At 48.3% G+C, this 12059-nt stretch overlaps 1 protein-coding gene across 3 annotated transcripts in view; it reads right to left on the bottom strand.

Moving 5' to 3' along the window:
• The window catches only part of LOC115085867 (zinc finger protein 3 homolog), a 38840-nt gene extending 27112 nt beyond the window's left edge, over positions 1-11728 (bottom strand). For all 3 annotated transcript variants that reach the window (XM_029592389.1, XM_029592390.1, XM_029592391.1), the window contains exons 1-4: positions 11572-11728; positions 7317-7445; positions 7113-7223; positions 4584-4694 (exon numbers count right to left, since the gene is read on the bottom strand). In XM_029592389.1, the coding sequence (XP_029448249.1) occupies positions 4584-4694; positions 7113-7223; positions 7317-7445; positions 11572-11659 (439 nt within the window). In that variant the 5' untranslated portion in view covers positions 11660-11728. The remainder of the gene's footprint in view (positions 1-4583; positions 4695-7112; positions 7224-7316; positions 7446-11571) is intronic.
• Between the last annotated feature and the right edge of the window lie 331 nt (positions 11729-12059).

Here is a 12059-nt window from a genome sequence, read left to right as displayed (position 1 = left end):
TTAGAGATGAGGGTTCCCCAATAGAGTTATTTAGAGAAAATAATAGACTGGATGTATGAAAATAACAGTCTCTTTATTCAGATAAAAGTTAGAATCTTTTAAGGCATGTAATTAGCTTTATGAAGCGCTATACTTCTCAAATCTTATCTTCATCAAACAGTACAGAGCTATAAGTATAAGTATGATAACAATAGTTACTGCAACTATAGCAATTAGATAAATATCCACTAAAGACATTTTTATTGTAAAATAAATGCTTTCTAGTACATGATTAGCTAATGCTAGCTAGGTTAATTATACTAGCTAGGGTTCTCTTATGCAGAAAAATGACTAATTAAAAGGCTTACCAATGTCATGAAGCAATTAGCCCTTTTACTGTCTCTCTCTCATGCGGTCAGTCAGAGTTTATCTTGCTCCGCTACCGTTCCTCTCCCGTACTGTTCTGAACAGGGGTTTAAATAGACAGAACAGCCAGGCCGGTGGGGGCTCAGATTTTGAAGCCCCCCAAGGACAAAGATAAGAAAGTTGGAAGGCATCCCAATTGAGGAAAGTTAACTTTGTTTGCCCCCCCCCCCCCCCGATAAAAGTAGCCTGGTGGGGGTTCTCATTTTCTAACTCCCCAAGAACAAAGATAAGAAGTAAAGTTTCTTATACTTTTTTTAAGCCTCCAAGGAACACAGGTGTCTGAAGTTGGAAGGCATCTCAAAAGAGGCCCTCATCTAAGTAACAGTAAAAATTGCATTTCATATGCTTCAATATAAACGTGATTTAACTGACTACACCGTACATGCACGATTACAAAGAAACACATTCTCACATTTTCTGACAACCCGAGGAACCAAGGGATGGGCCAGCCTGATCTCACTGAGAAGTCGTGGAGAGACAAGGGACGTCGCTGAACTTGCTTCGCGAGTGGTTCTGCACCCCCGAAAGGGTGTGGGGTCTGCTCTGCCGGAATCTCCGCTGCCCTCGAAAACGAGAGCGGGCGGAAGGAAAACCCCTGGAAGGATTCGGTCGGTCCTCTGGGAGCTGGTGAACTCTGTTCTCACCCAGGGACTTTAGCAACTGCTCCAAGTCGTCCCCCGAAGAGAAACTTTCCCTTGAACGGCAATGCCCCTAACTGAGCCTTGGATGAGACATCCGCCGACCAGCCAAAGAAGCCGTGGCGCAGACACTGCGGAAGACATGGTGCGAGAGGAAGTTCTTAGGAGATCATACAGAGCATCCGCTCCATAGGCCACTGCCGCTTCCAAGCGCTCGGCCTGCTCCGACTCTCCCGGTGGCAGTTCTCTGGAATAATTGTTGGACCCGGCGGAGGCTCGCCCGCAGCTTATAGCTACTGCACACCGCCGCCCAGATTCCCAAAGCCGAAACTTCGAAGATCCGTTTGAGAAGCACCTCCAGCTTTCTATCCTGTAGATCCTTGAGGGCCGCCGCCCCTGCGACGGGAATAGTGGCTCGATTTGTTACCGCCGACACTGAAGTGTCCACCTTAGGGGACTTCAAGAGCTCTAGAGACTCGTCGAGCAGAGGATAAAGTTTATCCATAGCCCTTCCCACTCTTGAACCGGCATCTGGTACGTCCCGCTCCCGGGTCATCAGCTGTTGCAGCATGGGATGAAAGGGAAAGGCCTTGGCTGGGGCCTTTCCCTTTCCTGGGGGATATCCACCCCAAGTTCAGATAAAACAGAGGGAATTAGCGGCTCCGACTCTTCCTTGTGGAACAGGAAGAGATAAACGTGATTTAGGGTCGTCGCCATCCAGAGGCGACTGCTTTACTAGGTCCTTTTCTGCCCCCCCCCCCCGTAGGTGGCAAGGGTGGAGTCAGCGCGTCTGCAGCCCCGCCGTCCGTTCCATTCGAAAGGGCAGATACGCCTGCCGCGGACGAGCAATTTGGCGACCCGCAGAGACGCCAGAGCTTCCGTACGTTTGGCAAGCTTACTGGGGGGCTGAGGAAGATGACTGAAACGCGGAAAAGCCAAAAAAGCTTTGTGCATAAGCAGCACAAAGTCCAAAGAGAAATCCGAAGAACCAGTTCCTTCCCCCACCAGGGGATCGGGTTCATCTTCCAAAGGCTCCTGGTCTGGGTCAGACACCTCCCCCGGGCTTGCATCCACCGGGGAAAGGTCGGGAGGGAGCTCCCCTGACCCCATTGCTTTTGCTTCAGCAGCAGCAAATGTTTTCAAAATGGCCGCCATTCCCATGCTGAGGGGAAACGGATCGGCCCGGGCTTCCCGAGGTGCTGTCCTTTTTACTGCCTCTCGGGGCGTAGACAGGCTGCTGGCAGCCTGAAAGGAGCTACCTTCCCCCCCCCCCCCCCCGAAATACACTGCAGACAAAGACCTGCGCGGGAGAGTCTGGAAGAAGACTCCCCACAGGCAACACAGGAAGATGGCCGCGGCATGAAAATCAGTGTGTCTGTGTGTGTGTGTGTGTGTGTGGGGGGGGGGGGGGAAACAACGCGGCAGAGGAAGCGAGACAGGGAGCCCGAAAAAGCTCTAAAAGACGCCCAGACGGCCCCCGATCGAAAGCGCAGTGCAGCTGCTAAAGAGAAGCAAGAAAGAAAACCGGCAGGCTGCCTTTTTTTTTTTTTTTGTAAAATTCAATCGGGGTCGCAAAGAAGAAGAGGGACCGGACCACCGGTAATCTTCTCCTGCGTCTTACCTGCGAGGGAGCCCCGCGGGGTAACCAACCCCGGCTCCTGAGCCTTCTACCGAGGGGGGGGGATGGCTCACTCGAACCTAACTACCCCCGGGAAGATTTCTTTAGTAGCTTGATTCGCTGTAGAAGTGTAAGATTAAAACAAAAACAGAAACCTACACTTTTTTTTTTTTTTTTTTTTTTTTTTTTTTTTTAAAGGGATAGCGTCTCAACCCTTAAATCAGGGCAAGATTGCAGGGTTTGCACCTCCTTCATCTGCTGGAGACACAGAAAGACTGAAGGGATACAGTGAGCACGCCAGGTTAGGAAAGGGCACCCGATCACATGGGGATCCAAAATGGCTGCTGTTCCCACGGTTACCGTGCCGAGCAACTGCACGCGGACTGAACCACTCAGAGCTGCAGGAGGAGGAGAAGAAACAACTTTCCTCCGTTTGGCAGGCACAGGGAGCTCAGAGGGGCCCCCCCCCCCCCGAAATGCAGGCTGAACACAGACATCGGCGATTCAGCCGTGTGGGAGTCGCTTCACATGCCCGGCAAGCCACAACCCTCAACATCGCATTGCTGGCAGCCCAATCAAGCAGGGAAAGCAAAATAGAAAAAAAACAAAAAAACCTCCAAAACCGTGTGTGGGGGGGTGGGGGGGGGAGAGAGCTGACCTAGGCTGTCATTTCTACCTGCTCCTGCGCTGCCGTTTTGTTTTTTTCAACTTTACTGCTCTAAAAGCAGCCTCATTGCAATTCCTACTCCTAGCACTGAAAAGAGCTGTCCAGCTCAATTCAGCAAGTGAATTAAAACAGGAGCGGAAAGTGAGGAAACAAAATAAGGAGCCAGCACGTGAAAGGGAGGGATCTGGACCACCAGATGTGCACCTCGCGGTTACCTGGCGAGCGGACGTACGAAAGGGTCACCGACCCCCAGCCCGTCCGCCTCAACCAAACAGGGTAGGGGTCCCTCACTAGAAACCCCAACCCCTGGGAGGAAGGCTCAGAACAAAATCAAAAAGAAAAATACTGGAACAAACTGCAGGTTTATGCATCAGTAACCATCTGCTGGAGACAGAGAAATACTGAGGAACTGCAGGTGGCACAAGGGCTTATCAAGCAGTGTCAGTTAAACTTTCTCTGTCTCCACCTGCTGGCAGGGATGAATAAACCCAGGAGTCTGGACTGATCCGGGTACGTACAGGGAACCTGTGTCCAAGCCCTCAGTGCCTTTGTCTCGTCTAAGACTTCAGTGCCTTCATTGACGTTTCAAGACTTCTGTGCCTGTCTCATGTCCTCATCACCAGAGTCATCTCCTGTCCTCAGCCTTCAGTCTGTCCTGGTACACAAGCTGTTTCTAAGCAGCAGGTGCGAAAGAGCTACTGAGTGGCCGGAGGGCCACCCCAGAGTCCAGCATTGTGCTGCCGGGTCTCACCACCGTGCGTGCGGGTTCAGCGGAGGCCTGAATGTTCCCAAGGGTCCCTGCCCAGCCCCTGCCCAGATGCGCTCGCCTGCCCGTGGCATGTTCCGTGGAGCCTTATCCCGGGGTTGTGCCGTGGCCCGAGGACTCACACTCACCTCTGCTCATCTATACTCTTTTATTCTCTTTTTTATTTAATATATTTATTACCCACCTTCCCAATTTACAAAAAAATCGCCCAAGACAGCATACAAAATACATGCATAATTCATAAAACGATAAAACAACATAAAAACAATTACCTGCAGTATTATTACTCACCTGTACGCTGCAGTATTTCTTCTTGCTCTATACAGTATTATTCACCTCATCTCTGTAAAATCTCCTGCTACTCTGTATAGTATTAATTACCCACATAAATGCTAACACCTCCTCTCTCTCTCTATTGCTTCCTTATTACTGACCTGTATCCTACAATATTCCCTATTACTGGTTATAGTATTTGTTATTATTACTCACCTGTGTAAGAGTGAGTCACTTCTCTCTCTCCTGACTCCTGGGGATCCTGGATGTACGACTCGTCCTCATGTTTAATCCTTAATAATAAGTCAGGATTGATCCTTTCATGCCCTGTATGTGAGAATAAAAAAGGAATTAAGTTATTACTCACCTGTATGCTCTCTAACACCTCCTCTTACTCTGTGCAGTATGTGCTCTTATTACTCACCCGCCCTCTAATACCTCCTGTTTATAGAATTTATTTCTCACCTGCGCTTTCTAATACCTCCTCTTAGTATATACAATTTTTATTAATACTCACAAAGGAATACGACGAGTGAGGTTATCAAATTTGCGGAAGATACAAAATTATTCAGAGTAGTTAAATCAAAAGCAGACTGTGATACATTACAGGAGGACCTTGTGAGGCTGGAAGATTGGGCATCCAAATGGCAGATGAAATTTAATGTGGACAAGTGCAAGGTGATGCATATAGGGAAAAATAACCCTTGCTGTAGTTACACAATGTTAGGTTCCATATTAGGAGCTACCATCCAGGAAAGAGATCTAGGCGTCATAGTGGATAATACATTGAAATCGTCGGCTCAGTGTGCTGCAGCAGTCAAAAAAGCAAACAGAATGTTAGGAATTATTAGGAAGGGAATGATTAATAGAACGGAAAATGTCATAATGCCTCTGTATCGCTCCATGGTGAGACCGCACCTTGAATACTGTGTACAATTCTGGTCACCGCATCTCAAAAAAGATATAATTGCGATGGAGAAGGTACAGAGAAGGGCAACCAAAATGATAAAGGGAATGGAACAGCTCCCCTATGAGGAAAGGCTGAAGAGGTTAGGGCTGTTCAGCTTGGAGAAGAGACGGCTGAGGGGGGATATGATAGAGGTGTTTAAGATCATGAGAGGTCTTGAACGAGTAGATGTGAATCAATTATTTACTCTTTCCAATAATAGAAGGACTACGGGGCATTCCATGAAGTTAGCAAGTAGCACATTTAAGAATAATCGGAGAAAATACTCAATGCACAGTTAAGCTCTGGAATTTGTTGCCAGAGGATGTGGTTAGTGAAGTTAGTGTAGCTGGGTTCAAAAAAGGTTTGGATAAGTTCTTGGAGGAGAAATCCATTAACTGCTATTAATCAAGTTTACTTAGAGAATGGCCTCTAATATTACTGGCATCAGTAGCATTAGATAATTGCCAGGTTCTTGTGGCCTGGTTTGGCCTCTGCTGGAAACAGGATGCTGGGCTTGATGGATCCTTGGTCTGACCCAGCATGGCATGCTCTTATGTTCTTATCTGTAATCCCTCCTACTGTATTCTCGCCTGTATTCTAATACCTCTTCATATTCTGTACAGAATTACTCACATGTACTCTGTAAATATTGCGTCCGGTCACAAACGGCTGCGACTTCTCATGTTCACCTCTTTTTTTTTCGCTGCACCATCAAATCTAGGACGAGTGGCGGCTTCCGCCAGTCACTGCCGACGTCCCTGGCGTTCCCGGGATGGCGTGGGTGCTGCCGACCGCCGTCTTGCCTCTGGAGTCACATAGACGCCCGCGCATGGACCAGCTATGTACACGTCATGGCGGGAACCTCGGGGGCGTCCCCTCCGGATGACCTAGTCTCGCTACCTGTACTTAAGCAGACCGGCCCTATGGACTGACGAGTTAGCAAGGAGTTTCCTCATTGCTGAATCCACCTCACTTGGACTATCGGTTCCAGTTTCTGGCTCGCTGTGTGAAAGCTCCGAGTACCCGCTCCTCGGGGGCTCTTCCGCGTTCCTAGGCTATCCGCTCCTCGGAGGGCCTTCCTGCCTTGAACTCCTGTTTGTTCTGCTTCTCAGGACTTCCCTTGGAACCACGTCTCGTGAGTATTTTCTTTGTACTTCTACTCTACCAAGCCTTGCTGGGATTCACTGCGGTGTACCCCGTGCCTCGGGCCACTACCGCGTCCTCCTCAGTAGGATTCGCCCCACCATACCCTGCGCTGCAGATCGCTGCCTCAACCTCTTCAGGAACCTTCTGAGCTTCCGTACCTCTGACTACCTCAGCATCACCATCGTCGTACGGTCATCCTCGGCATACCCCGCGCTGCGGGCCACTACCGGATCTGCACATCGTAGGTAATTGCTTCATCACTGAGAAGGCTGCCTGGCGTAGCCTGCTCCGCGGGTCACTACAGGATATCTACATCTGAGGTATTACCCTGGGCATACTCCTTTCTCAAGAACTGAATCTCAACTGCAGTCCCCGCTCCACGGGAACTGCAGTCTCTCTTACAGCAGTGTCCTAAGCCTCCGAGACCGCGCCTACCGACGGTGAGGCCCACAGGGCTCCTCCCTGATGGGCGGCGTCATCTCTCACCTCGGCCCGGGGTTCACATCCATGCCAAAATGTAACAGTAAATCCCGTTACTCTGTACAGTATTACTCACCTAACACCTTCGCTTACTCTCCACAGTTTTTATTACTATTCACCTATATCCTACAATACCTCCTGTTACCCTGTGCAGTACTTTTATTAATCACCTGCAGATGAGTGAGAAGCTTCTCTCTCCCCCGCCTCCTGAGGATCCTGGATATTCAGCTCTTCCTCTTGTTTAATTCCTAATAATACATCAGGACTTTTCCTTTCATTTCCTGTATGCAAAAATGACAATGGAATTAAGTTATGTTATGTGCTCGGTAATACCTCCTCTTACCCTGTGCAATACCTTTGTCACTATCACTCACCCGTGCACGAGTGGGTGACTTCTCTCTGTCCTGACTCCTGGGGGTCCCGGACCTGCCGCTCTTCTTCTTGTTTAATCTCGTCTTCTTGTTTAATGCACGATATTCTATTCGGGTCGATCATTTCGTGGTCTGTTTGTGTGGGTGAGAGAATACAAAAGGGGATTTCAAAAACACTTTCTCCTGCAAACATCGCGGGCTTTTCCCGGGTCTGGGAACCATCAGGGCCGAGCGATGGCTTTTCACTGACAAAAAACCCTCAGCAGGGGCTGCAAAAGCCTGACCCCTCCTGGTTTAAAAGTCCTGATTTTTTTTTCCTAACGGGGTTTCATCCTGTGACCCCCCCCCGTGACCTGCAGGTCTCCTGGGTCAGGATCCCCAGGCGGAGAATTGCTGGTGTTGGAAAGGTTCACAGGAGGAGGAGGAGGACAGAGGAATATCTGAGAAGGCTGAGAGAAGCAGGGAAGGCAGTCAGGACGGCAAAGGCTGAAGGGGAGGTTAAAAATAGCCAAGCGGCTGATTTTAAAAAACGGGCTCGGTACCTCACACTGCCGGCTAGACTTTTGTCCTCTTACTCTGTCCAGCTGAGTCCCTCACACCGGGGTCCCAGTGGTGTCAGCGGGAAGGACACCGGGTCTTGGTCCTGACGCCAACTGCCGGTGCACCACAGGCACCTTCGAGCCTCGCGGGCTTGGCTCTTCTTCTTCTTCCCCGCTGATCTCGTGAGGCAGGAGACCAGCGGCGAGGAGAGGATGCGCCCCCGGCCCGTGAACGCCCCAAGCTCCTCGCGGCGCCAGCGGTCCACGCCAGAGCGGGCGGTGGGCTGCTCTGCCCCTCCCGCCGCCACCGCGGGACCAGGAAAAAAAAAAAAAAGGCAGAGCGATGGGTGGCGGAAGGGGGAGGTAGAGAGTAGATGCGAGGGGGGGGGGGGCAGAATTATGATTACCTCCCCCAGTAATCCTGTCCCTTACGATGGTTATTTTAAATTAAATAATCCTTAAAAGATTAAAAACCTCTTCTATTCCCAAAAGATTTTAGAATGGTTTTGCAGGCACTTGTTTTGTCGAGATTAGACTACTGCAGTTCATTATTTCTAGGCCTCCCAGCAAATGCTACAAGACCATTGCAACTTCCGCAGGACTCGGCGGCTAGACTTTTGACAGGAACTAGGAGATCCAAACATATCACCCCAATATTAAAGGACCTTCACCGGCTGCCGGTCAAATACAGGGCCCAGCACAAAATCCTGTCCCTAATTCATAAAACGCTCTACAATGAAAACATTGACTGGTTAACTTCATCCCTTCATTTCCACATCCCTTCAAAAACCACCAGATCAACAGGTACAGGGGATGCTGCCAACTCCTTCCCCTAAGATTGCGCATCTAAATCATGTAAGAGAAAGATCTCTCTCTATTGCTGGACACCAACCATGGAAGTCCATCCCACAGCAATTACGACTGGAAGCAGACATTAACTTATTTACAAAGGGCATTAAAACCTGGCTATTCACACAAGCCTTCCAAGAGCTGTTAACCTGATGACTTCAGACTACCGATTTTATACCAAGCTAATGTATATTTTGATTTGATTTTGATTTTACTATCTCTGCTCTTACTATACTGCCTCTCTGTTTAAATTTAATGATTATTTAGTTTACTATTTTATTTTATTTATATTATGAAACTAATGTATTTACTTCCCTTTTTCTTTTGGAAATGCAAATATTTTAAATGAATATTTGCCAGCTACTGTAAAGCGATTTGATACGCTCGCATGAAAAGTCGGTATATAAAAATTATTAAATAAATAAATATCCCCCCCCCCTTTCCCCAGTATCTGACCCACTATCTCTAACCCCCCCCTTCCCCAGCATTTCAAATCAGTAAGAGGGGACCCTCCCCCACCATGCTCCGCCATCTCTCTGAAGGGGGCTCCGCCAGCGATTTGAATTGTTCACTTCTGGCCCTTCTCATAAAAAATGTGAGGACCTCTGCTCTACAGTATTCACTACAATTCGTCTATACCTCCTCCTCTCACGCTGTACAATTTAAGCTGTTTATTTAAAAGGCATTTATGTCCCCCAGGCCCTGCAAAGTTCGGGGCGGGTTACAATAAAACATCCATAATAAAATGCACAGAAAACAGCCACATGACTTGACAACACAAATACACATTAAGACAATAAATAAAAATAAAAACAAAATAAAAAAATTAACAAGACAGAATGCAATAAAGGTAAGTCAGCAGAATCAGGCAAAAATGATATACGGAGTATGCAGTGGGTATTGAGGTTGGGGAAAGCTTGCAAGAAGAGGTAGCGTTTAAGGGCTTTTTTTTGTTTGTTTTAAACTCCTTTCTGTTTGTGGTCAGTCTTAGCTCCGGTGGTAGGGTGCTCCAGAGGATGGGGCCTGCTACCCAGAAAGCTCGTCCGCTTGTTACGGTTGGACGTGGAGATCAGGGGAGGGATGGAATCTGTGGCGAGAGTTTGTTCCTGGACCTGAGGGTTTCTGCAAGGAGTGCAGATGTGCAGTGCAGCGGACAACCAGGCAGAGTTAAGTTATTATAAACGATGTTCTGAATTACAGACGGAGTTTTGTAGGTGTATGCGCCGTTCAACGGGTAGCCAGGGTAACCGAGGAAGAACGGGGGAGAGGTGCTGTTAGTGAGGAGTCGAGCTGCAGAAGGCTTGAAGTTGTTGAGGAGGTGGAACGGTGGGATTGAGGGAGGCCCAAGATGTAAAGAGTTACAATAAATCCAGGCCCGACAGGATTAATGCTTGAAGAATTGCTCGAAAGAGATTTGGATCAAGTAGTGGCTTTATGTGTCTCAGAAGGCGAAGTTTATCATAGGATGAGCTGATTAAGGTTTGGTTATGCATGTCAAAGTTACGCTCTGGAATTTGTTGCCAGAGGATGTGGTTAGTGCAGTTAGTGTAGCTGGGTTCAAAAAAGGTTTGGATAAGTTTTGGAGGAGAAGTCCATTAACTGCTATTAATCAAGTTTACTTAGGGAATAGCCACTGCTATTAATTGCATCAGTTCTCTAACGTTCACTGTTTCAAGGGAAAACCTTGTCCGGGGGCTTCATATAAGGATAACCGATTCGCAGTTATCCTTTTTATTCGCCCCCGTCTATTATTCTTTTATTATTCTTGAAAATATCTACTTTTTAAATTTTTCTTTTTTCTTAAAATCCCTTCTCCCCGGCTGCTTATCCGACCCACTTATATTTTTCTGTTGTATACTTTTCAAGGTCGCCGCCTTTATTGATGTTCATGGGTACGGAACTGCCCGTCCGACATTGGCCGTGTTTCGACACTGCGTGCCTGCTTCAGGGACTTCGGGAGAATTTGCCACTGTGTCCGATACCGGGTTCACAGTTTTAGAATCACTTCTTAATGTGCCGTGTTTCAAGTGAGCGACGCCTTCCGTGCTTGGATAACTGCGAATTGGACAAGGTTTTCCCTTGAAACAGTGAACGTTAGAGAATTGAGTAAAAAGGGAAAGAGGTTGGTTAGTGATTAATTAATTGCATCAGTAGCATGGGCTCTCCTTAGGTACTTGCCAGGTTCTCGTGGCCTGGTTTGGTCTCTGTTAGAAACAGGATGCTGGGCTTGATGGACCCTTGGTCTGACCCAATATGGCCATTTCTTATGTTCTTAAGTTTTGGATCTATTAAGCTACCTAGGTTGCGGATTTGTGTGATGATGCTGATGTCGATGCAGATAAAGGATGGTACGTTATCAAAACGAGGATTTCCAAGGATAAGTACTTTGGTTTTGGATAAGTTTAAACTTAAGTTTGTTATGTGATAACTTTTTTTTTTTTTTAAACAGATATTAAAGAGAGCTCCAGAAATAGCAACGAGTCATTCCACGCGTGTTTGGTGGGAAAAGAAAGCTGAATGTCATCGGCATGTGTTCTGTACGATCCACCTAGCGAGCAGCGTGGTTGACGATGGCGTGGCGGAGCAGCCTAGTGATTAGAGCAGCAGACTACGAGCCAGGGAAGGCAGGGTTCGAGTCCCACCCGCAGCCGCCGCTCGAGACCTTGGGCGGCACACATCACCCTCCGTTGCCTCAGGTACACATTTAAGTTAGTGAGCCCTCTGGGGGACAGAGGAATGCCCACAGCACCCGAATGCGTCTGAAAGGCAGAACCTAAATCAAATATTACTGGGTTATTACCCTGCAGTGCTCCCCCCCTGCAGCAGTACCTCCTCTCTCACCCTGCACAGTATTTGTCCTCATTACTCACCTGTGGGTGGGTGGGTGACCTCCCTCTCTCCCGACTCCTGGGGATCCCGGGCGTCCGGCTCGTCCTCCCGTTTAATCCTCAGTAACATGCTGGGATTTCCCCGGCGACGGTCCGTTTCTAGGGGTGAGACAGAGAACCGAGACACGTTTCTCTCACATCCACAGCAGCGGCCCTCGGGGGGGGGGGGGGGGGGATGTCGTTATCAGAGTTAAACTCTGTGGCAGATTTTTTTTTTTTTTTACCACAAATTCAGCTGCAGCCATGTGGCAGAACTGCCTAATTTTGCATGGATTTGCAATTCCAACGTGCTTTTTTTTTGTTTTACTGTACGTAAATAAAAGTAACTTCCTGACATTTCGGCGTCCATTTAAGTTCTTGATTTAGAGGGAAAGGGATTTTAGTGTTGACTGGGGCTGGGGAGGAAGAGACCTGGGAATGGGGAGAGAGGAGATCTCAGAGGAGGGAAGGGAAGAAGGAATGTTAGGCAG

This window comes from Rhinatrema bivittatum, chromosome 2 (genome assembly GCF_901001135.1).
Source record: "Rhinatrema bivittatum chromosome 2, aRhiBiv1.1, whole genome shotgun sequence".
Taxonomy (NCBI): domain Eukaryota; kingdom Metazoa; phylum Chordata; class Amphibia; order Gymnophiona; family Rhinatrematidae; genus Rhinatrema; species Rhinatrema bivittatum.
Note: the sequence above shows the minus strand (reverse complement) of the source record. Positions and strands in the feature narration are given on the sequence as shown.